This window comes from Bicyclus anynana, chromosome 23 (genome assembly GCF_947172395.1).
Source record: "Bicyclus anynana chromosome 23, ilBicAnyn1.1, whole genome shotgun sequence".
NCBI classification, from domain to species: Eukaryota; Metazoa; Arthropoda; class Insecta; order Lepidoptera; family Nymphalidae; genus Bicyclus; species Bicyclus anynana.
This window is the reverse complement of record NC_069105.1, coordinates 10,457,570-10,482,899: the sequence shown is the minus strand read 5'-3', so window position 1 is coordinate 10,482,899 and position 25,330 is coordinate 10,457,570. Positions and strand designations below refer to the sequence as shown.

At 34.8% G+C, this 25,330-nt stretch overlaps 1 protein-coding gene across 1 annotated transcript in view; it reads right to left on the bottom strand.

The window, feature by feature from the left end:
* The window catches only part of LOC112049876 (uncharacterized), a 165,386-nt gene that overhangs the window by 87,238 nt on the left and 52,818 nt on the right, over positions 1–25,330 (bottom strand). The window contains exons 10-12 of the mRNA XM_052888572.1: positions 18,965–19,096; positions 16,135–16,629; positions 4,741–4,900 (exon numbers count right to left, since the gene is read on the bottom strand). Coding sequence (XP_052744532.1) covers positions 4,741–4,900; positions 16,135–16,629; positions 18,965–19,096 — 787 coding nt within the window. The remainder of the gene's footprint in view (positions 1–4,740; positions 4,901–16,134; positions 16,630–18,964; positions 19,097–25,330) is intronic.

The following is a 25,330-nucleotide window of genomic DNA, read 5'->3' as shown; positions in this document are numbered from 1 at the left end:
TCATTAGACCCAGACCCCCTACGATCTCACAAACTTACACACTACCTCTTTATAGTAAAGCACTAAAACTTCTCGCTTTCAAAAACCCAAAGGTTACATAACTCTATTTGTAAATAATCAAACTGAATAAAATCTACTAAATTCCTAATAGTTACTTTCTAAAAATACATTGTTTCAAATGACCATAGATTGTTCTGTTACATAAATAATATTCAAATTAAAATATTATGCTAGCCACTCACCGTCCAATAAGTTCACGTGCCTGTAGCGCTAACAGATTGAAATCCGTTAAAACTGATCGTGTGTTGGTCGCAATCGGCCTGATGTCATGCACATCGCAGCAACACATAATCAGTTTTTAGCGGATGTATGGCCATTATCCTGCAGGCAAGTGAACTTATTGCATGGTAATAATGGGGATGATGACTAGGTTTGAATATATTGATATTTATGATACATTTGGGTAAATAATGTTAACTAATTTATATATAAAAAGCAAAGATTGTCTGGATATTTGCAAAATAAATTAGATTATAAAATTTCAAAATCTAATAAAAAATCTTTTATCGTAATTAGATAACAATTCATACAGTTTTAGCTTTCTTATATTAAATGTGACATTTTTCAATAAATGAACTATTAACATAAACGCACAAATAACAAAGATATTAGTAATTTTGTTTGAACGCCCATACAAATCTAACGATCAGCGAGCCAACGACGTCACTAACTCGTGCCATTTTGTATGGAGCGTTTTTCAGGAATCCGCGGCAGCGAAGCAAATCTAACCCTTTAAATCCCTGTAGTTCCGAAAGTAATGATCACAGATACCCTGTTACTTTGAAAAAATTGCTTTACTACTAGCATACTCTTAATTTATATACAATTTAAAAAATCTGTCATCATCCCTATTATGACGGATATAGTGGATATGACCTCTGCCTCCGATTCCGGGTTCAAATCTGATCCGGGGCATGCACCTCCAACTTTTCATGCATTTTAAGAAACTAAATATCTCAAACGGTGAAGGAAAAACATCGTGAGGAAACCTGCATACCAGATCATTTTCTTAATTTTCTGCGTGTGTAAAGTCTGCCAATCCGCATTGGGCCATGATGGACTGTTGGCCTAACCATTCATTCTAACAGGAGACTCGAGCTCAACTGTGAGTCGAATATGGGTTGATAAAGACGATGATGATGGTGAGTGGCAAGCATTACATCTCAAAGATTTCTCTGCAATCGGTTTGTAATAAATCGTTATGTTACCGCGCACGTAAAATAGTCATAACCAATAATTCCATTTTACATGGCTTCCTATAAAGTTAATGGCAGACTACCGCAATTGCCACAGAAAACGCAAATTCCGGAAGTAGCGAATACCATTACGATTTTACGTATTTTTAATAGACTTTCAAATTTAAGTTAACTAACTGGTTTCAAAAGATGAAGTCTCATATTCACCCAATATACAAACATATTTGTTTGGTATGTTTAGGTCAGTGGCGTGCACAAGGTTTTTAACTAAGGTATGCACTTTAGGTACAAATTGTACAAAATAAGAAATTCCTCCTCCAATACAGGTACGTAATCCTCAGGGATTCATTACTTACCTGTATTGCGTTTATGAAGTGCACGCCACTGGTTTAGGTTTTGACTTCCTGACAAACTACTAGGCCTGTATCCATGTGGCACGTCGATTCTCTTTCTACAAACGCTAACGCTTCTACTACTAATAAAATGTATAAATGTATGACATTCACTATTAACAGGTCACGCGATTAAGTTATCGATCGGGTATGTCATTCCCATACATTTTGTTAGTTTCCGAATCGTTAGCGTTTGTAGAGAATCGACGTATCACGTGGCTAAGGCCCCAGATCCGATTTACGAGTAGATGTTATGTACATTTTAAACTGGTTTGTTTTTTCTCAAAAACATCACAACACTAAAACACAATCAAGCTTTTTAAAAAAAATATATTATCTGTCTGCCTGCCGGGCCTTTTGAACGGCTGGACTGATTGTGAAAGAACTTTCACTGGAAGATAGAGGAAGTTAGTGAGGAGCAAGGTATAGGATATATTTTATCCCGAAAAAAACTAAGGTTCCCGTGGGATTTGATAAAACTGAATTTCACGTGTACGAAGTAGCGGGCGTTCGATAATTTCTAAATAAATCGTGTCGTAAGGAAATTACGTTTATTCTATAGATTTTATAGCAAACACTTAGCGGTAAATATGATAGCTAAGAGATTGATTGCCAATAAAAACGGTAATTGGCTCTTGCGTCGAGATAGAACTTAAATGGCAATCTTGGATGGTTTAAGATGTAAGGGCCGGTCGTTGACCTTTGTTTGGAGGACGATTTAAAAAGTTTCAATGTTTATTTTGTGTGTTAACGTATTTAACAAAGGTACATTATATTGCTTACGTGTGAAGTATGTTTCGAAAAGACAAAATTAAGGTTAAATTTTTGAAATCTTTAACAAATGTATGGTGGTAACTGAATTATGACTTTTTAGAATTTAAACTATCGTGAGTGTTATTCATATTAATTGATTATGAAACACGGCTAAAACTCACGTGATATTAGGTCGGAGTATGCCCGACTAGTTTCACCCTTAGTCATGAGCTGGTTCTTGCATCGCGGCACGATCCAAACCCAGTTTCAGTTCAGTTTGGATCGTGCCGCGATGCAAGAACCAGCTCATGACTAAGGGCCCTGTATGGCTTCGAAACTAGTCGGGCATACTCCGACCTAATATCACGTGTGTTTTAGCCGTGTTTCATAATCAATAATATGAATTATGACTACTTGTTTTGACTACTTACTTACTGAGCACACGTTACAAATAGGTAGATAGGTAATAGCTACCTATGGAAGATTTCCATAGTCTACAATTTATTTTCTTTTTTAAAAGAATATTAGCCATATCTTTTTTCTTTAAACATGATGAATATTCCCATTGCCCTCGAACTAGTCGGGAAAGGCTGTATTAGGAGTGGGTACGACAATAGACCAACAGTTCGGGGATCGAACCACCACCCCTCGGTGATGAGTCCGACAACTCTTACCTTTGAGCTATTGAGGCTCTATTTTTAAAGGAATTTAAAGGAAGAGTTAAAATTCTGGTACACGCCACTGTCTAAGGGTTGCCCGGTTACGAAATGAAAGTAAATTTTCTGTCAAATCAGATATAAATACGGTAATTTAACCTAATCCTTTAGCTCCTGTTTCTGTTTTTTCTACAGTACCTATACAAAATCTTCACGTCCAGAGTGAATAGGCACATTCTAGGCAACCACGTTCCACGCCACAGAGTACAAAATTATCGCCAATAACAGAGCAGCATTTTGCAAAGAACACTCTCTGTTCCCTGCATAGGTACTTTCTAAACAGTGTTCATTGCAAAATACTCTGGTCTGAGCTTGTCAACCTGACGTATTTATAGTGTTTATCCTCATATCTCTATAATTACATCGGCAACCTTACCCTAAAGATTGGAACGCAGTAAAGCAGTGTATCTTGGTTGTAGTACTCCCTGGACATCCCAAAGATCTGCTGTGATGCAAAGTCCAAACCAATATTGAAGCCAATCTATATGATTGTCAAACTGTGATACTATACGTAACAGTCTATAGGGATAATACTATTCTGAAGCGGGCTTTTCGGCTATTTTCCGCCGGTTTTCTGTTTACAGATAGCTGCAGCCGTATTTACAAGGACAACAAAAGGGGATCTGGAAAATTGGAAATTCGCGCCTCAGATTTGCATTTCGCTTTATTAAATTCAGGATTTCCCATTTAGTATGGCATTTTGATACAGTCTACTGTTGATGATAGGTTGAGTGGAACTACTACAGCTGGACTTTTGGCCTTGCGTGACGATGTTAAGACATATCTAAGTTAAAACTAAGAGAACGAATAGGAATGATGACAGTTTTTTAATTGTATATAAATTGAGAGTATGCTAATAGTAAAGCAATTTTGTAAAAGTAACAGGGTATCAGCGATCATTACTTTCGGAGATACAAGGATTTAAAGAATCATATTTGCGGCACTGCCGCGGATCCCTGAAAAACGCCCCATACAAAATGGTACGAATTATTGATGTCGTAGGTACATAATGATCGTTAGATTTGTATGGGCGTTCAAACAAAAATTACTAATATGTATCTTTATGTTTATAGTTCAAATATCAAAAAAGTCATATTTAATGCAAAGAAGCTAAAACTGTATGAATTTTCATCTAATTACGATAAAAGATTTTTAATAGAATTTGAATTTTTTATAATCTTATTTATTTTGAAAATATCCAGACAATCTTTGCTATTTATGTATAAATTACTTATATTTATAACATACCTAACAACTTTTGACTTTTCAAATGTTTTTAGAAAGATTTTAATGCTTATTACGAGATATAAAAAGTGAAGGTAGTATTGAATTAAGCATCTGATTTACTTCAGTTTATCCGGTATACCCTCAAAGCGACCATTCAGTGCTGGCAACATTACGATAATAGGAAGGTAGGACGATGTTTTGTCGGCGTCACGTCCAGGGTTTTCTAAATCGGTAAGTACATGAGATATCTACGAAACTCTGGTGTAGTAGTAACCTCCCTGCAGAGCTTCGTCCATCCCTCAGAAGTTCAAGCATGCTGGTTGTGTGGAGCTTCGTCTTCCTGTGATACTACGCCTTGTTATGATAGTAGTAGGTACATACTTTACTAACACTTACCCGCAAAAGGAACATCGCACACATACTCCTCCACGCAGTTGTCGGTGTTGCCGCTGCGGTCGGTGGCGCCACTGGCGACGGACACCGCGGACGGCGCGCGCAGCAAACACACCTCAGTCTCTGTTTGACTGTCGCGCAGCATGGACCTCCGCTTGTACTCCTGTTGATAAAAATGTCTGTTCATATTGCTTATTTAATTTTATTATTACACTAACATTATAAAGGCGAAAGTTTGTGTGTAAGTGTGAAAGTGTGTAAGTATGTTTGTTCCTCTTTTACGCTGCGGCTACTGAAGCGATTTGGCTGAAATTTGGAATGGAAATAGATTTTACTCTGGATTAATACATAGGCTGCTTATACACTTTAAATAAATGTATATTAAATTAATTATACTATATTTTAAAAAAAGTTGTACCTACCTGCAGGGTTATTGTGTAATTCAGTGTACCATTCAAATAATAAGTCACTACACGGTTTTCATCGTATTTTCTTTTATGTGATCATCTAACATACCTAGTTATTTCAAAATTATCTTCATCATACATGAAGTTACAGTAATATTTTGTTTTTACGATCATCTAACATGGTTATTTCAAGAAAATTACGTAGGTAAATAGCGGTTTTTCGCTAAAATAAAGTTACAACTTACCTACTATCACTACTTTACTAATGTCACTTTACGTAAAATGACGATAAATATTTAATTTCGTTGAATACACAATTTTAAATGATTGCAATAACGAAAATACGATGAAAAACCATGTAGTGACTCTTTATTTGAATGGTACACTGAGGTACATAATAGGTCCCCTGAATAGTAGTTCTCCATAGATCTACTTGCATCTGCATACATTGCTTGCAGTAATGCATAGGTTGTCTACCCTTGAGTGGATGACCATAAAATAACTTACTAATGCTCATCTTCCACTACGGCAAACGATGACGAAGAGTGTGAGCAATCTCCTCCTCCATTTCTTGTTCAAGAGATAGAACTCCTAAAACAGGAAATAGCGAAGCTGGCTGCTACTACGAGGTATGTCCTGCCACGCCGTTGTAAGTATCCTACTAATATTATAAACGCGAAAGTTTGTATGGATGTTTGGATGTATGTTACTCTATAAAGCCGCTACTACTGAAGCGATTTATCCCGGAAAAATCCATGGTTCCCGAGGGATTTGTGAAAAACTAAATTCCAAGCGGACGAAGTCGCGGGCGTCCTCTAGTTGTAAATAAGTATTATGTGGTAGATGTGGTCCCTGCTAGGTAACTTAAGAATTTGAATTTTCGAATTTGTTTCGAAAGATCAATAGGGTAATTGACTCATGCCAAATTTAATATAAATAAATTAATTAAACAAATAAAAAAAACCCGACTGCATAAATTATACAAAAACTGAAAAGAAAAAAAACAAGCTCAGTCCAGAAGTGTAGAAAGCAATTAGAAAATAGTCGGGACCTATTATATTGAATAGAATGATTTTCGTCTACATTTTTTTACAGGTCCTTGGGTTATTAAGACAAATTTTCATTTTTGTTCATGCCTTCTACTAATTTTCTTCTATGAAATAATTACTTATATTTATTACATGCCTAAAGGTAAGTTCGGTTACTTTCTTTGCAGTTGCTGTTAAAACTGCACAGTTAAATATCGTAAACCAGCTTAGAAGTACTATTGCTATTTTAAGTAATAAGGCTGTCATATGCCAAGTCTGCTATGTATTGTTATTCTATAGCTATCATGATTCGCAACAGAAATGCATTGTTATATTATTTTGTGGAGGAATGTCACATCGATGCCACTCACAGATAAATTATATTTTATGGTTTTTGTCACAGATTAAAGATTAATAAGCAGATAGAGCGAACGGAACACGGCAGTGATACAGCCATTCCAAATACAAATTCAAAAATTAATACATTCTCGATTCAGTAGGTACGACACAAAGCGTCGCTTCAGTAATTTTCAATATTATTTAAGAAAAATGGCGTCTTAAGTTTTTAAAAATTTTTAAAAACTGTTCACAAAAACTAAAAAAACCAAGATGCGAGTATTTTTTATAGGTAGGTAATTATTGATTATTATTATGATATCAGTTTATGTAATTATTGTTAGTATTAAATCGTGATATACAAATTATGAAAAAAAGTTTGTTTAAGCAGATGTTAAGGAGACGCCTGACATTTTGTGTTTTTTATGGGTTTCACTGGCCTCACCGCGCTGCTTGTAAAGACTCATTCTGTATTATTCTTTATTCTGTGGTTTTTCTCAACGATTTTTGTATCGGCGCAGGCTCCTAGATTTGGCTTTTAAATGAAAGCCTGTATTTTTGTAGCCCATGACATGGACCCATTTAAGATTAAAAAAAAAGATCATTGTAGCCAACGATAATTTTATACTATAGATCGGTTACATTCCTACAAAATAACTGCAAAAAGTGATCCGAATAATTAAATAGGCTACAACACTGAGCGCACACATGCAAAACTTTGTCTTCAATTCCATTATATATTTATGAATATATAGCTTTTACACTTCCTGAACACTCAACTCGACATTGTAGACGATCGTCGTCATCAACCCATATTCGGCTCACTGCTGAGTTCGAGTCTCCTCTCAGAATGAGAGGGGTAAGGCCAATAGTCCACCACGCTAGCCCAATACTGATTGGCAGACTTCACACACGCAGACAATTAAGATAACTCTCTCTCTAATACCTTACCTCTATAACTCTTATACGCCGATGATACAACGATTATAGTTAAATCGAAAGACAAACATAATCTCGAGGAAAAAATTAATAAAGCAATTGCATCAGTCCTAGAATGGTTAAAACAAAATAACCTTAGTATTAATATGAGTAAAACACATTATATACAATACCAGACACTTCACTCACACCCAGTAGATTTAAGTATTGTACACAATTCGCAAAACATAGAAGAAAGAAATACGGCAAATTTTCTAGGGATAACAGTGGATAAACATTGTAATTGGAAGGCACATATCGAGATAGTATGTAACAGAATAGATAGGTTTATTTACGCCTTGAAAAGGGTTGCACAAATTAGTGGAAAAAAAACGGCTCTGTTAGCTTACCATGGACACGTTTCATCTATATTGCGCTATGGATTAATTTTATGGGGTAACTCAATAGATGCGAAAAAAGCCTTCATTAAACAAAAGGCTTGTATAAGGTCAGTGTTTCAAGCCAATCCTTTAGATAGCTGTAAACCTCTGTTCAAAAACAATAAAATCTTACCGCTGCCATGCCTTTATATATTTGAAACGTTGCTGTTCGTAAAAAAGAATCCAACTCTGTTCCCTACCAAAAAACTAATGTGCCCAAACTGGCGGGGCAGGCAACCAAATAAAATCTGTGTGCCACCGAGACGTCTGGTTCTTCTCTCAAATAATTGCTTCTGTATGGCTGTTTCTTTGTACAATAAGCTTCCAGAATCATATAAAACTATGCCCCTAATAAAGTTTAAGCGAATAATCTTCTCCATTTTAAATAATAAGAATTATTATAGTGTTGACGAGTACATGAATGACATGAAATTTTGTAATGTATAAATATTGACGTTTTATAATTGTAGGTATAATAAATTATTGTAAAATTCTGTAAATATTTGCACGCTGATATATCAGTAAATTGTAATGGAATTTTTTTATCTATAGTGTAAGAACCATTGTAACCCACAGTTTCAGTAAATAAATTATTATTATTATTATTATTATTATTATTATTGCTATGCAGGTTTCCTCACGATGTTTTCCTTCATTGAGACACGTGATATTTAATTTCTTGTGTAATTGTAGACGATATTTAGGTATTATTACTTTAAATAATTATGGAAGATCACATGAACAAAGTGACCTAAAGACGTAATAGTTAGTGAAAGACTAAGATTGAGTTATTGGACATCACCTTAGTATAACAATAATAATATATAATCTGGTTAAAGCCGAAAAGGAAAAAGTATCAAAATACTTGGACCTTGCTCACGAGATTACCGCCATGTGGAATGTTGAGTCAACTATTATTGTTCCGATAGCTGTTTCAGTCAATGGTCTTATAGCGAAAAGCTTCGACCAACACCTTAAGAAGCTTTCGCTTAACTGTTGGATCAAGAGTCGGATACAAAAGGCAGTGATTCTTGAGACGGCGCGTATTGTGAGGAGGTTCCTCACTCTGGAGCCCTGACCACCGGTTGCTTGGGCACTCAAATGTCCCGCAGCGGGAGGGTGAATTTTTTTTTATAAATTTTTAATTATGTTTTGTATTTTATACTTATATTGTTAAAAATTTTAAAAAAAGAAGTAATAAATAAATGAGAGTATATAAATATATTATAAGCTTAGGATAAAGTTAAATTACTAATTAGTCACATAAGCAAGTAATTTTATGAAGTACCAAATTGGTACTTTACAATAGAAAAAAAAAGGTTAAATAATGCTTGTTGTTTGCCACAACTAACATTGACTCGACTATAAATTTCCTCTTTTGAGCGCCTCATTTTTCATGCGTTAGTAACACATCTAACAGTATTTAATATCATTGATTGTAGCACGGCTTACCCGTGTGGTAATTAACAATACCAAACGACCTGTGGGAATGAATATAGAATAAATAGCTTTGTAATATGGTTTGACGTTTTATATTGCGATTACGAAATGGGAGTAAAAAACAATTTTATATAACTTACCTGAATATTGAGTATTGCATAATTATGTTTGGACAAGAGAAACAATTGCTATGAACTTTTTGCTAGGTGTTTGTGATTTTGCTCGTCAAAATAATCTAACTATTCAAAATTAAAAAAAAAATCAAAATTCATTTCTTTGAAGTAGGCTCAGTTTACAAGCACTTGTGGTACGTCAGTTGACTATTTGTAAAGATTCTACCACCGGTTCGGAAGGCAGGTTCTGCTAAGAAACCGGCAAAAAACTCAACAAACTCTTTAAAAAAAAATAGTGTTAGGATGTAAATTATTTGTATGTATGTGTATTACTTATACTATGGTTGTTTATACTATGAAGGTCTCCCTAAACTAAAGGTAGCCTGGAAGAAATCGCAACTTAGCGTTAAGACCGCCTTTTGTGTGCTGAGATCAGCATTCATAATATGTTTTTATTTCTATTGCTTTAGTAAGTGTAGTGTGTGTGCAAATAAAGTATATATATCTATTTATCTATTTAAATAAAATTAGAAAAAAAAATCCATTTATAAAAATTGCTTTATGACAAATGGATTTTTAATACAAGCATTTATCTTGGTCAAACAAAAAAGTATCAATAACGTTTAGTTGCTATTTGGTATTGCCCACTTCTGGGCCTTTTTTTATTCTGTGGGTCGTAAATCTTACTTCGATTATAACAGCCGCGTTCGCGCTAACAGTTGAACTGCTGACACAGCGCTACCGTCTGCGTTTCGATCAGGCCTACGTCTACTTCGTTTTTTTTTGTGTTTAGTATGTGCCGACGAAGAGAAACACTTAACTATTATATGAGATTGAAATGGAGATGGGCGGGCCATGTAGCAAGAATGAATGACGATAGATGGACTTCTCGGCTAACGACATGGACAGGGCCTGTAGGTGCTAGAAAAAGAGGAAGACCTAGAAGTAGATGGGCAGACGACATTGAAAGGAAGGCTGGAAAACAGTGGAGGAAAAAAGCCACAGATAGAGAGTACTGGTCATCTCTGGAGGAGGCCTTCACCCTCAAATAGAGGGGTTCGCACTAAATTTTTTAAACTTTATAAATAAGTATTAAAGTAACTTGAGTTTGTACTTACAAAAATTTAAAAATTGTAGTTTATTTTCGTTTTGCAACAAAATTATAAATTTTATTAACCTAATTGTACATTGTCTACTATAAGATTACTATGTATAATTTTGTGCGAAATAAAAGCACAGTATAACCAATAGGTGGACTTCATACTAAAGGTCGAAACGCGAGCTATACCTACGCACCTCGTACGTGGGGTGATCGTGGGGTGAAGACCGTTGCGACTGTGCCGCGGTGACGAACGCAGTGTATTGGATTTTTTAATTATGACGACTAGGAAAAAAGTTATTATTTTTATAAAGTTTGATTAATATTTTGTATTCTAAAGGCATAATTTAAAAAATATATATATAAATAAATGCTTCAATGATAAAATTGTGTAAATAGGTAAATGACGTAAACGGTGATATAATATTATTAAATAATTATTTATTAACTTCTTCATTTAGGTTGTTTTCTTTGATTATTATGTAATACATAGATTTAAATCTTATGGCATGTATGTTTTGTATACCTGTATTTTAATGTAATAAAGAAGTTAAGTAAAGAAGTTGTTTGAATTTAACAACATTATTGTGTTGCTCGTACTTTAATGTATTTGAATAAAAAGAGTAAAGAGCCAGCTGATATTAATATACCTATCCAGATTTTTTTATTAAACTACTAGCGAACCCGGTCAATCTCAATTTGTTTTTTGTAGTTCCTTCCCTACATGCCAAGTCAGGATCAATTTTTTATCGTCTATTCTATAGTGTGGGGGTATCGGTATTTTTGTGCATTACATAAGGGATTAAAGTGCTAACATAATCTACGGAACCCTACACTGCGCGTGGCCCGACACGCACTTGACTGATTATTTATTATTTGGTGTGTGTGGTGTGGTGGTAATACCTAGATGGCATCACCAAAATAAATATATGAAGGTCTTTCAAGATCATTGATTAGTATCAGCCTTATTTAAATCTACCAATCAAAAAACAACACGCATTTTATTGATCACTTCCTATTTTAATACAATTTACTAAGTATTTTATTTGTTTATTTAAAAAAAGTATATTTACAATCACATAACTAAATGGAAACACAAAGTTGGCAAATGTAATTAAAATGCTGGATGCGGGCAGCCCTATCACATGTTTACGGAGCGCGCGGCTGTAGGTATTTATTTCAAAAATACGGTCGAGTTATTATACTGCTTGTTATATCTACTGTGATAAAAGGCTTTGTATTTTATTATTTATTATGTGCCGATGGCTCCATGTGGAACCACTACGGCGTCACCGGGGGGGTTTAGGCGAGCGAAGAAGCATCGCCTGATGAGACCCGAAGGCTAAAAGAAAGATAGAGGACGGAACGACTCTCTAAGGGCGTCTTCTATGAGACTCGGACCTCGGCTTAGAGGGTCATGCGGAAGTGGGTAACAGTGACCTGAGTTAATCAGTCCGGACGCCCCCAAGATCGTGAGTTAGTCTACTTCGGTACGTCTTTGCCGATAGAGTGATAACTAGCCACGGCCGAAGCCTTTCACCAGCCAGACCTGCAGGCTAATTCACTATATTTACACGAAATAGGGATTCTATGTAACAAATGTCATCCTGTACTTACTTGTGGATATCGTCAAACATCTATCAGTATGTAGATGACTTTTAGTCATTTGATTTGATGTTTATTTTAATTGGTTGTTAATAGAGACCAAAATACTGAATAGACCAGCTGGAGCAATTATTAAAACCTCAATCGGCCCAGCCGGGGATCGAACCCAGGACCTCCGTCTTGTAAATCCACCGAGCATACCTACCACTGTGCCACGGAGGCCATCAATGTTTATTTCTCTTCACGAGATGTCTTTGGTCGCATGTTAGCACCGATGGTAAGTGTAGACGTGGCCTTAGATTGAATGCTAATGCGTTGCTGGTAAATTTAAAAAAAAATAGAGATTTTCGTATCAATAGAACAAAATGTAACAAAAAAAAACTAGCAAAAACAAGGACCAACAAAAGAAAAACAGAACAAAAATTAAAAGACATTTATTGAAATAATCTTAATAAAATGTAAAATAGTACAATATTAAAAGCCTTAAAATAAAAAAAAAAATGCTAAAATAATAAGAATAATATTCATAATTCATCCTTACAATAAAAAAAAAATTCCAACAATAGTAAATAATTGAAAATAATATGACACAAACTATTATTTAATACTCCAATTGGTAATCATACAAATGGTTGAGGCAAAACAGACACAAGACAAAACTGTCGTTATCAAGTAAGACAAAACAGTCTTATACTCGTCTAGTGGTTATAGTAGCCGTTTTGATGAACCATTTCCAAATAAAACTATACTAACCAGGATACTGTCATGTCGGTAATATTAATATAGGAATATCTAACATAATTCTTATGACCATTATGGCCATTAATTTTTTACCACGATTGTATTATTACTAACTATTATATAAACAATTAAAGTTACGTTAACTAATTTTCAAAGTTGCTTTTAATTGGTAATTATTAACAAATGTCAAACGTAAAATAAAGACAAAAAACTTAATTAAATTTAAAAAAAAAAAAACTTAAAATATAAGTAATTTTTAAAGTAAAAATAAGAACGCAATAACTGCTTCAGCTTAAATTAAGTTTTTTTAATACAATGCATATTTATTTTATAGGTTAAACCACATTTTTATCTCATAATAAATATTGATACCAATAAAAATCAAAGCAATTTCGAAAATTAGTTAATATTTGTTGAATTGACCAATGAATTGACAAACTGCACATTTGCACAACATAAAATTGCACAATTGCACTATATAAAAAGTGCTCTCGAACTTCAATTATATTTTCACAACAGTGTCTCATTTTCAGTAATAATTTGGCACGTTAAACGTTGCCCCTTTCATTCAAAACACTACCATATAAAAATGGGACCACCCTGGAATCAAACCCTTCAAAACAAAAAAATAATTTTCAAAATCGGTCCATAAAGTACGGATTTATAGCTGGACACACATAAAACACTTAGAACCTTCTCCTTTTTGAAAGTCGGTTAAAAAAATGTGGCAAATTGTACAAATTATTTATTAGTGAAAGTTTTCACTTTCAACTCCATTGTGGCCATTTCATTGGTCAAGAGGCGGAACTAATAAAAAAAAAAACCTTAAAAAAAGTAAATTAATAACATAAATGTAAAATCTAATGCAAATAATTGAATGTCTTGAAGGAATATTTTTAAAACATAGATTACAAAAAAAAAAATACGAAATATATCTAGCACCTTATTTTAGAAACTTGTAACACTAAATAGAATATATTTACAAAAACACAAAAAATAAAAGCAAGGTAGGTAAAATAGTTCCTATAACATAGCACCATACGGTAAGACTAATGGAAAAATCACATTCACCTCAAGCGGTATCTTTAAGTCTTAATATTTTCCAGACTATAATACTTGCCCTATTCGATGTGTACTGTTTATAAACAGACAAATTAAAAATGAAGGTAGAAAACGCATGTCATTTCGTCGCTTATTTATTTTAAATTATATTGTCTGCTTTTAAAATTTATTCAAAATCTATTATCTACATACAAGGTGCTGGGGAGTATTTTCCATAACTCATCATCTCCTTAACCTTATCCTACTTAAGTGAGGTCGGAAAAATATGTCAATCTTTTCCATTCGTCTCTATTTCTCGTCAACTCATCATCTACTCCTTTTACCCACATGTCCTCTTCTTTGGCCATAACTATGGGGTTATATTCTTTACCGAAAATTAATTAAAAATGTTTAAGGACAATGTGTTCCAAAATTAATATTTTCGGGGTAAATAATATTTCTTTTTTAAATAGATCTTAAAATGTACCCCATAAACGCATTCTTATAATTATGACGTAGCCAAGTTTTACATATTTTAAAATGCAAGGATAGATAAAGGCGTGTGTTACATGAATAGTCGGAATTATTTAAATTACTTTGATTGAAAACTTAAAAAAAATGTATTTTTAGTTAAAAAAATAGTATTAGCTATGCAGTTCGGCTCTTATAAGTGGACTCGTCAACACCTTGACTCCCGAGCATCCTGTATAATAATCAAAATTATTTTCATTTATTCAAAAACAAGTAAATTATAATTACGGTGATATGATTAGTAATTTATATCCTCATTTTTTAGTTTGTTTGTTGATAAAAAGTACAAATCGAGTAGGGCTGCAGTACTTTGTAATTCCGGCAAGAATAAACCAATACGTACATTTCTCTTTCTACATGATAAGTTTTATTATTTTTACGCCAACCCCTAAAACAGTATATTCTTCAAATTAATTAAATTATTACTTTAAGAGCCGGTTTCACCATCTTCTGTTAAGTGTCGGTTAGCTTAGGTTAACCGTAAGTTTTGACATTTTATGTCAAATGACGAAGACAATACTTGTGAATAAGCTACTTGACACTTATGCGGTGGTGAAACGGCCCTAAGAAACCTAATTAAATAAAACTTTTACTTAAATTCAATTCATTCAAATGATTCTAACGGATTTACTGACTAGGAAGTTGTCACTTTATTTATCAGATAAACTGTTATCTGACGAACAAAATGGTCAGCACGGACAATTTAGTCAGCTTCTCAGTTTTTCAAGTTCATGTCTAATGAGATAAGGTTAAGTGTTAGATTCATTAACATTGTGGTCTTGGAAAAATTCTAGCCGGCACTCTGAACATAGCAACTGTGTGGAAAACGCCTTATCATTAAACGATCAACTATTAACAATATCGCCCTGCGATTTCTTTCTAATTCTAATCTCTTCTACAACCTCCATTATTAGCTGAAATTAATATAGAAATGAAAAATTTAAATGGCGTAAAATAAAAATTTTCAAATGCGTAAATTCTAGCATGCACATGCAAGATGGCTTACGTGAGACAAATAATACGAGTAAAATAATTGTTGAAAATAAAGATTAAAATTCAAAATCGGCAGATTGTCGGCTTTCTAATTACAAGCCAATCAAGGACGTTAGTTAGCTAACGTAATCTTTTAAGTGCCAATGTAATGGTTAATACCTTTTTTGATTCTTAACCGTTTAAAAATATCTAAGTAAATATAGGTACTCCAAAGTAAAATAGAAACTATTTGACGTTTGATTCGAATTAAAGGGCTTTAAATTGCAAGTGAATAGCGACCAACTTTTATTACGTAACTAACAGTGTTTTAAAAAAATCCAATCTGTAAAGTATGTTATTTGTGAACATTTAACAAGAAAAATCCCAATTACTACAAATTCGAGTGTTTTAGTTACATGTTTGTGTAATTATGAGGGTTAAAACGACTATGACAATTTGAAATGGATTTTAATTGACACGTATGATAGTTGCGACAAAATTAGGTTTCTCATGACATCTGCGAAACACTTATTCGAAAATTTGGCAATATTTAAAAATCTATTTCCAGCTTCACTAATTAGCTAGTGAAATAGCAAACTAAAATAAAATTTACCGACGACCGACGTATTAGAGAAGGGGTTTCGCAAATGTACGTAAACCTTCAAATAAAACAACAAAAAAGTTTAAAGTAGCGTGCTGGTACAAATATCTTCAATCAGGACTAACCTGACTCAACGGCCTGATCCTTTCGTGTATGCTTCTCTCCGCTTGTTTAGCTGACGGAGGCGGGTGGTCCGGCGTAGGCGGCTGTTCGTAATGCGTCGGCGACAATGGAATGTCAACCCTCAACCCTGAGGAATACCGTTCACATTCGCTCGGACTGTTCATCGACTGATCGTCGAGTAAACTCTCCATGGAAGACCTTTCTTGGTTCGAGTACTTTCTGACTCTCTTGTCCGCCATTCTTGATTCGAAGTTCTCGTGTTGCGGACCGAATGTATTCCTCCTTAATTTTCTACGTGGATTCTGTTCTTTTATGACGACATTTTCGTACATAGCCGTGATGGCCACTGGTTGTGTACGATTCTTTAAGCTCGGTCGAGGGTTTGGCACTGGGATCACTCTGGGCGAGTTGTGATTCTCTTCGTACTCAGAGTAAGACAGTTTGCTGTCGACGTATTGGTCCACGGATCTGCCGTGTTTGAGGTAGTGTTTGGCATCCTGTAACAAATAGGTCATGTTGTAACAATAATTTTTAACACTGAGGACCAGTTTCACCGCGGTCTGTTAAGTGTCTGTTAGCTTATTCACCAGTGGCATCTGTATTGCCAGCTGTTTTTTTTAGCAACTGGTTAGCAACAACTTTTTATACCTCGTTATTGATACAAGTTGGGAGGAGGGGAGTTTGTTCAATGAGATGCTTTTTTACTCTTGCTTAATTATTAGCTATATACAACTTAACAGCCACAATGTCCTACAAATTGCGTGGTACATTATCTTGTTCCGACGCTTAGAATTTTTCATCACCTGGTAACCCTACCTAGTAGTCATCTCCTAGAATCAAGAATTTCTTGTAAATAAAAACGTTGAGCGTCTTATCTCATAGATATATAGGATAGATCGATTGTAAAAATGTTCCACGTATTCTGGGCTATTAGATGGAGTATAAATAAAGCTTTTTGTAAATTCCATAAATCCAGAAACATCGCTAACCTTTCTAACACAACTATATTACTCAAGCATGATCTGCCGATAGTAAGAATGCTAAAATAAACCTAAATAAATAATAATTCAATATCCTTAATTTTGACGACAATTAACAAAAACAACAAAACCCATGATGCAATACACGTGTTTCAGTTCATAATGCATTTAAGGAAATTGCACTTAGGTATTTATTAATTTAAAAGTAAACAGTGCATGGGTACTATGTATTAATAAAACCTAAATAACATAAAATTAGAAATTTCGAAAAACCCACAAAGGTCATGAAAATATCTAGAATAAATACTTTTATACCATAAATTCTTTCTATCATCTTATGTGAGCCGGATCAAAGAAAATTGTTTATTTTTATTTCAGTATGAACAATCGGATTTCCATGTCCCAATTTTCTCATTGAAGAAAGCCAAGAACCCTCTCGATTAAGTCATCAATACTCTCATTTGTGACCCCACTCGAGTATATTCGCAGACATTCGGTTATTCTTCCCCACTTTCACCCACCACAACTTTTAAACGGCTCAACCAATTTTTATCAAACACGTCTAAAAACACTCCCACATAAGTCACCTTAATGCTATGGTGCTGGCGGTTGCACAGACAGACAGATAGACAGACACGTGAAACTTATAACAACCCTCTTAATGCGTCGGGGGTTAATTAGATCATTTTAGTAAAAACGTTATTATAACGTGCTTATTTTTGCTATTACCAGAATAACAATAAGGAAAATGAGAAATAAACTAACTTCGTTTGACTACCCGCAATTTAGTAGTTCACTTCTGTGGTCAGATTACCTATTAGTAGTCACATTTTACGGTTTTACAGTTTTCCTGTAAACTTTTACAAAATAGATACTAGCTATTTAACTTAACTGTACGCTGTTCTTCGTTATAAAATTGCGGGTTTCTGGAACACAGTCCGTAAGTCAGAGAACAAACTTATTATTAAAGTCATTTCGTCGCTCAGATATCCCCTGCCAACATATTCTTTAAGAATACGTTAGCTACACATTCACCTGCTGGCCTATTTACTATTTTGGTCTTTATTATCAACCTATTAAAATTAACATCAAATCAATTGACAAAATGTCATTCACCTACCGTGTGATATCCACCAGTAAGCACTGAATGACATTATAACACTTTGACGGCCTCCGTGGCGCAGTGGTATGCGCGGTGGATTTACAAGACGGAGGTCCTGGGTTCGATCCCCGGCTGGGCAGATTGAGATTTTCTTAATTTGTCCAGGTCTGGCTGGTAGGAGGCTTCGGCCGTGGCTAGTTACCACCCTACCGGCAAAGAAGTACCGCCAAGCGATTTAGCGTTCCGGTACGATGCCGCGTAGAAACCGAAAGGGGTGTGGATTTTCATCCTCCTCCTAACAAGTTAGCCCGCTTCCATCTTAGACTGCATCATCATAACTAACATGTGTAAGAAAAAAAAAAAACATAGAATCTCAATTTCGTATTTTCGTATACGTCAACTAGCATACGTCAAAGATTCTTTGTAAAGGCCAGCAGATTCCGAACGTAAAATAAAATACAATATTATAAAGTTAAAAATTATGTAAGTAATAACTTTGGGTTTTTGTTTAAATTTTAATATTGGTTTTATGTGTTTGTGATTTTAATTCTGATTTATGGTTTAATTTTGGTCTGCCTCTCAGTATTTCTGTATTCAATGTAGGTATATTTAAAGTTCATGCCCCGGACCGGATTCGAACCTATGCTTTCCGAAGCGAAGGCAGAGGTCATATCCACTAAGGGCTATCACGACTCAACGTAATGTAGGTAACTAGGTATAGGTATTCTATATTTCTGAGCTACAACCTACCTGTATTTCGTCCAGGTCATCCTGACTCCTAGCATGAGTTCTCAGCTCATAGCTGTAGCCGGATGACGGAGAATTGACGTGGGTGGGGGACACTGACAGATTCCTCCTGGGAGGCTTCTTAGGAGGGGTGGGCTGTGAAAAAAATAGGCTTTTGAGGGGTACGCTTAATGGTACAACTATTTTTTTCCTATGATAAGTTAGCCCTTGACTGCGATGTTAAGTGACGATGCAGTCGTGGAATTCATAGTCTTTGCAGGGGCTCACGAAATTCACGAGAATTCGACACTCAGCGGCGGAATGATCCCCTGGGGGTGCCACTACAACGACTGAAGTCCACTGTAAATTTGACACTCAGCGGGTGAATGGTCCCCTATGGGAGCCCCTGCAACGACTATAAATTCCACTTTAAGATTGAAGCGGGCTTACTTATAAGAGGTACAAATTGTTTATTTTACGACGTAATATTTTTATTTAATTTTTCACAATACTTGCGAATTTTTGAATCATGAATTAAAAAATAAAATAGAATAGAAAAATATAATAAAATAGAAGTTGTCTATGTAGCAACATACTTGGATGATATTAATTGTGTGACACTTTCTAAATACACTAAACTATATTTTGAGTAACTTAGTAATCACGTATCATAAGGAAATAAATGTATTTAGGGAAATTAAACAGTAGGTACCTACGGGAAATCCGCCAATACACATATGACTTTACCTATTTGATCAAATATTGTTATATTGTTGCGTCCAATACTTTAAAATAATCTTGACTTATAATTTAATATGCGATTTCGAAAAGGGTACAAGTCTGAAAATTAGAAATATCCAGGAATTAAAAAAAACTATTTTTTTTCCAAACCAGTGTATATTTTCTAAAAGTAACTATTGTGTTACAATTAGCCTTTAAAAATTACTAGGATTATTTATATCGTTAGATATTTTATATTTGTGAGATGTATAAAGAGAAAATCCGACATGTGCGCTTTTCGTAATTGCATATTCATTTGTATTGAGCAATAGTAACGAGATTATTTCCAGCTGGCCTATTCACTAACTTTAGTCTATTAGCCACCTAACATAATTAACAACAAATTAAATCTTTAATTATTAAATCTGCTTCACTCATCATAATACTTCATTATATGGCAATAGCATTTTTCATATGGCACCTCTAATTTACAACAAATTACCAGCAAAATTAGCTGATAGAAATTTAAGTGTTGCTTTATTTTAAATTAAAATCAAAGAACTATTGTTAAAAAAACGGTATTACACTATCAAAGACTATTTAACTGACAAACAATAATAATTAACGTATAACGGACATAATAATAAATTAATAATTTTAACATCATAGTCATTATGTAAATTTCAATAATTATAGTGTATTATAGACAATGTAATTTAGTTATAAGATTATTTTTAAATTTGCATGCTATTTTGTAGCAAATTGTATGCCAACATTTATATCAAGATCTGTATTTAACAATTTGCAAATAAAGAATTATGAATTAATAACAACCGCTTTTTGTATTACGTAAATACCAATAGTAACGAAGATCACAATGTCAAACACACTGGCTAGTACTTCTTGAACAGTTAGCAACGACTAATAGTGAATACGAAATCCTTGCTTGCCTTGCTAGAATCACTAACAATAGCTAGTTCGTAATTTTCGTGTATATCTACTCAAAGTTAGAGAGTACGCCAGCAGATAGATTATGAATATGGCCATCTGTTATTTGATGAAGTCGCGTTGCGAATGGTAAATATTTTCAGTTATTAATTTTACTACGTAGGTACAATGACATACCTATTCGTAGTAGAGTCAACATATCCTTAGGATGCCTTAATACTGTGTAGAGAGCTTATCGTTATCAACCCATATTAGGCTCACTGCTGCGCTGAGTCTCCTCTCAGAATGAGTAGGGTTAGGACAATAGTCCACCATGATGGCCCAATGTGGATTGGCAGATCACACACGCAGATAATTAAGAAAATTCCCTGGTATGCAGATTTCCTCACGATGTTTTTCTCCAGTGTCCACCTGAGCCACTTTGGGAATCAATGGTATACAATGACCGTCAGTTTAACATATTCTCTGAGGCACTGGGTCTGGGTCTGAGTCACTAACACCAACAACTGTCCAAAACAGACTAATAATTTCTTTGTAAAAAAGCTCAATCAGGTATCCAATTACCCATACCTACTTATTTTATTAATTGCAATAGTGAGTGTGCTTTCACGGCTAAGCCGTTAAAGCGAATTTATAAATTCTCTACAACTACGTTATCACTAACAATATTTTATCCGTTAGTAAGTAATAACTAGAAAAAGGAAATAACCTACAAGACAATTTACCGTTTAAGTGGGTAGTTTGAAAATGGAAGAAAACGTCGAGTCTATTTTCAGGAGACCTCAGTGTCGCCACGGAGCCGAGATAACCGCTCGCAATTGCGTAATTGTGGATTTGAACGATTGCGAAGAACAATTTATGAGTCTTGTGGTCTAAAATAAGCATTTAATGTAGCTTGCCTTCTTTAAAATATTAAAATTCTGTTAAATTATGAAACTAATTAATTAAATTGATTAGGCAATCAATAATAAACAGAGATGGAGCGTACGGAACATAACAGTGTCGTAGCCGCTCCAAATACAAAATTCAAAAAGTAATACATTCTCGAGTCAGTACGACACGAACCGTCGCATCAGTAATTTTCAATATTATTCAAGAAAAATGGCGTCTAATGTTTTTAAATATTTTTAGAACTGTTCACTAAAAGTAAAGATGTAGTAATTTTTAATTGATTATTATATTAATTTAAGTAATTGTTGTTAGTGTTATATTTTGAAATACAAATTATAAAAAAAGTTTGTACATGCGGTTGTCAAGGAGACGCGTGACGTTTGTTTTTAATGGGATTAACCGGAATCGGTACGTGGCTTGTAAAAACTCACTCTGTGACCACTAATTTACTGTTATATTAAAATAACTACAAACAAAAAGCTTAGTCGTACTAGACTAAGCTTTTATGGACAAATTGTTGTATTTTGTCTATCATTTCTAAAAAAAAAACCCCAAAAAAAATACCCCCCCAAAAAACCCTCTTACTTAGTCCAACGTCTCGGGGGTTTTTTTTTTGGGGTTTTTTTGGGGGTTTTTTTTAGCATCCATAGACTTCCCCACAGAACCAGTGAACGTGAAAAAGAAAATTCGGAAAATTAACGGTTCTCTTTTGTTTCCGAAAACCTTAGTATCAAATACGCAAAATTTCCAGACTTGGACCAAATAGATATCCCAAGCGGTCCAAGTAATTTGATATCGAGCCGCGGATGAAGGCTAAATTGGTAGCAGCCGGTCATTGAATGGACAATTTTCTACATAATAGCTTGTTAGACATTATACCCAGTACCCAGTACCTACCTCGCTCATAGAACTTCTCTTAACTCATTCTGATGAGAGATAATGGGATAGGTAATAGGCAATATCGACAATAAAAATCTCGTCGTTTTATCGTGGTATGTACCCGTTTAAATAACATTCATAAGTGTTGAATCGCCTACATTATCAACATATATTAATGTTACATTGCTTGGCAGTGGCGTGCCCAAGATTTTTAACTGGGGAACGCACTGTGTGAAATTCTGTTTCCCTCAGGAATCATGTGTTTTTCTGACATAAAAGTAGCCTATGTCCTACTGCAAAATACCATTTGTCACTGTAGCGAAATTTATTTAACTATGAAAGGCGTACCAGCAAAGCGCTTTTGGCGTTCCGGTACGAAGTAAAGAAAGAAAAAAAAAATAGAAAGAAGTCGTGTAGAAACCGAAACGGGTGTGGATGATCATCCTCCTAATAATAAGTTAGCCCGCTTCCATCTCAGATTGCATCATCACTTACCAAGGCACACTTGTAAAGAACAAAAAAATTGACAACCCATATTCGGTTTACTGCTGAACTCGAGTCTCCTCTCAGAATGAGAGGGGTTAGGCCAATAGTCCATCACGCTGGCCCAATGCGGATTGGCAGACTTCACACACGTAGAGAACTAAGTAAATTCTCTGATATACAGGTTCCCTCACAATGTTTATCCTTCATCGTTTGAGGCACGTGACATTTCATTTTTTTAAATGCACATAACTTGAAAATTGGTGCATGCCTGAACCAGTTTTAAGCCTACGCCCTCCGAATCAAGGCAGAAGTCATATCCACTGGGCTATCACGGCTCACATGTGATATTCATTTCATAAAATGCACATATTTTTAGCTGAAAGTAAGAGGTGCATGTCTGAACCAGATTCGAGCCTACGCCCTCCGAATCGAAGGCAGAGGTCATCGAATGATTCGGCATTACGGTTATACTCATATATACGTACTAGCGGACGCCGCGCGGTTTCACCCGCGCGTGGTTCCCGTTCCCGTAGGAATACGTGGATAATATACAGCAGCTTTCCTCGATAGATGGGGTACCTAACACTGAAAGAATTTTCCAAATTGGACCAGTAGTTCCTGAGATTAGCGCATTCAAACAAACAAACTCTTCAGCTTTATAATATTAGTATGGATTACATATCTAAAATCAAACTGTAGGTATTCGTTGTTATAATTCGTTATTATATTTAGTTTAACGTTATTTGGCGGTCATCGGTTTGTTCATGACAATTTAGCCCTTGACTGTAATTTCACCTGATGTTAAGTGAATATGAGCTTGAACTTCGAAGAAGTAAGTACAAGTTTATTATACCCATGCCTCTGACGGTTTCTACGCGGCATCGTACCGGAACGCTAAATCGCTTGGCGGTACGTCTTTTCTTACTAACTAAGCATGACGCCTACCACCAGACCAGACTTGAGCTAATTTGGAAACATAAAATCCTAAACTGACCAAGCTGGGAATCGAAACCAGGACCTCGTGTGTTGAGTACCACAGCACTAACAAACTGCACCCGAAAGGTCGTCCAACTTCTAGAACAATTGCAAGAAAAAAAAATTGTATTGTTTTGGCAAGTGGAAGGACATAAGAGGAGAGGAAGGCCAAAGAAGAGATGGTTGGAGTGTGTGAAAGAGGACATATTGTGTTCAAAGAGAGTGGATAGAGACAAATAGAGAAGATTGACATATTTTGCCGACCGCGCCCCACATAAGTGGTGGATAAGGGAAAGGAGATGATTGTTCTAGTGATAGTCAGCCTATTAGTTAAGGAAGGCTACAAGATATACTATATTATACGCGAGTGCAACCGCGGTACACCGCTAGTGTAAGATATAAAAGAAGATTAGCTGGAAAGACCGACATGTTACATTGTAATTGATGTCCTTAAGTTTTCCTAAACCGAAGGTTGCCTGGAAGAAATCGCTACTTAGCGATAAGGCCGCCTTTTGTATGCTGATCTCTTCCTAATTTGTTTTTTATTTCACTTCTTTTTGTCTTTGTGGTGTGCAAATAAAGTATATTTATCTTTATCTTTATTGTATCAATACCTAATTCACTTGAATCTTTACAACAAGCACATTCAAGATTAGGTAGACTATGTAACACATAAATCCAGATCTCAACTGGACCGTACTTTTCGCTATAAGCACCATACGTAGGTACATACCTCAATACCGTGGCTGGCTGAACGCCAAATATCTGTACATGTTATCCTATTTCCGTAGATTTGAAACGTTTAGTCGTCATAGACTAATAACATAATTATCAGAACTGACAGATACCATATGCCTATTGTTCTTACTATAAAACGCGAGATTACAAAGCGGATATAATATTTTGTTAACCGTTCCAATAGCTTTGTTATACTCGTAAGTGTCACATTTGCGATTTGTTATTTTGTAAATTATCACTTTTAGGATTTTATAAATACGATGATACGATCATCTATCAATTACTAATCTATAAATGTTTGCTTAGCAATGATTCTCCTCTATAATACCAAGATCATCATTATTTCGACTTTGAACTGCATCTTATCAGTTAAAAACAATATACTTGTAATTATTTTGTCTAATGATAAAAATATTTCTAGAAAACTAATTCACTTCTAAGTATTTTACTAGCGGACGCCCGAACTTCGTCCACGTGGAATTCAGTTTTTCACAAATCCCGCGGGAACCATGGAAGTTTCCAGGATGAAAAGTAGCCTATGCGTTAATCCAGAGTAAGATCTCCATTCCAAATTTTAGCCAAATCGCTTCAGAAGCCGCAATTCACAGGAGGAACAAACATACACACTTACACACAAACTTTCGCCTTTATAATATTAGTGTGATTATTTGCATAAATTAAGGTATTTTTAGAAACAGAATATTTGCCATATGTTTTAAATAATATGACAAATATTACCATCCTTTTAATTAT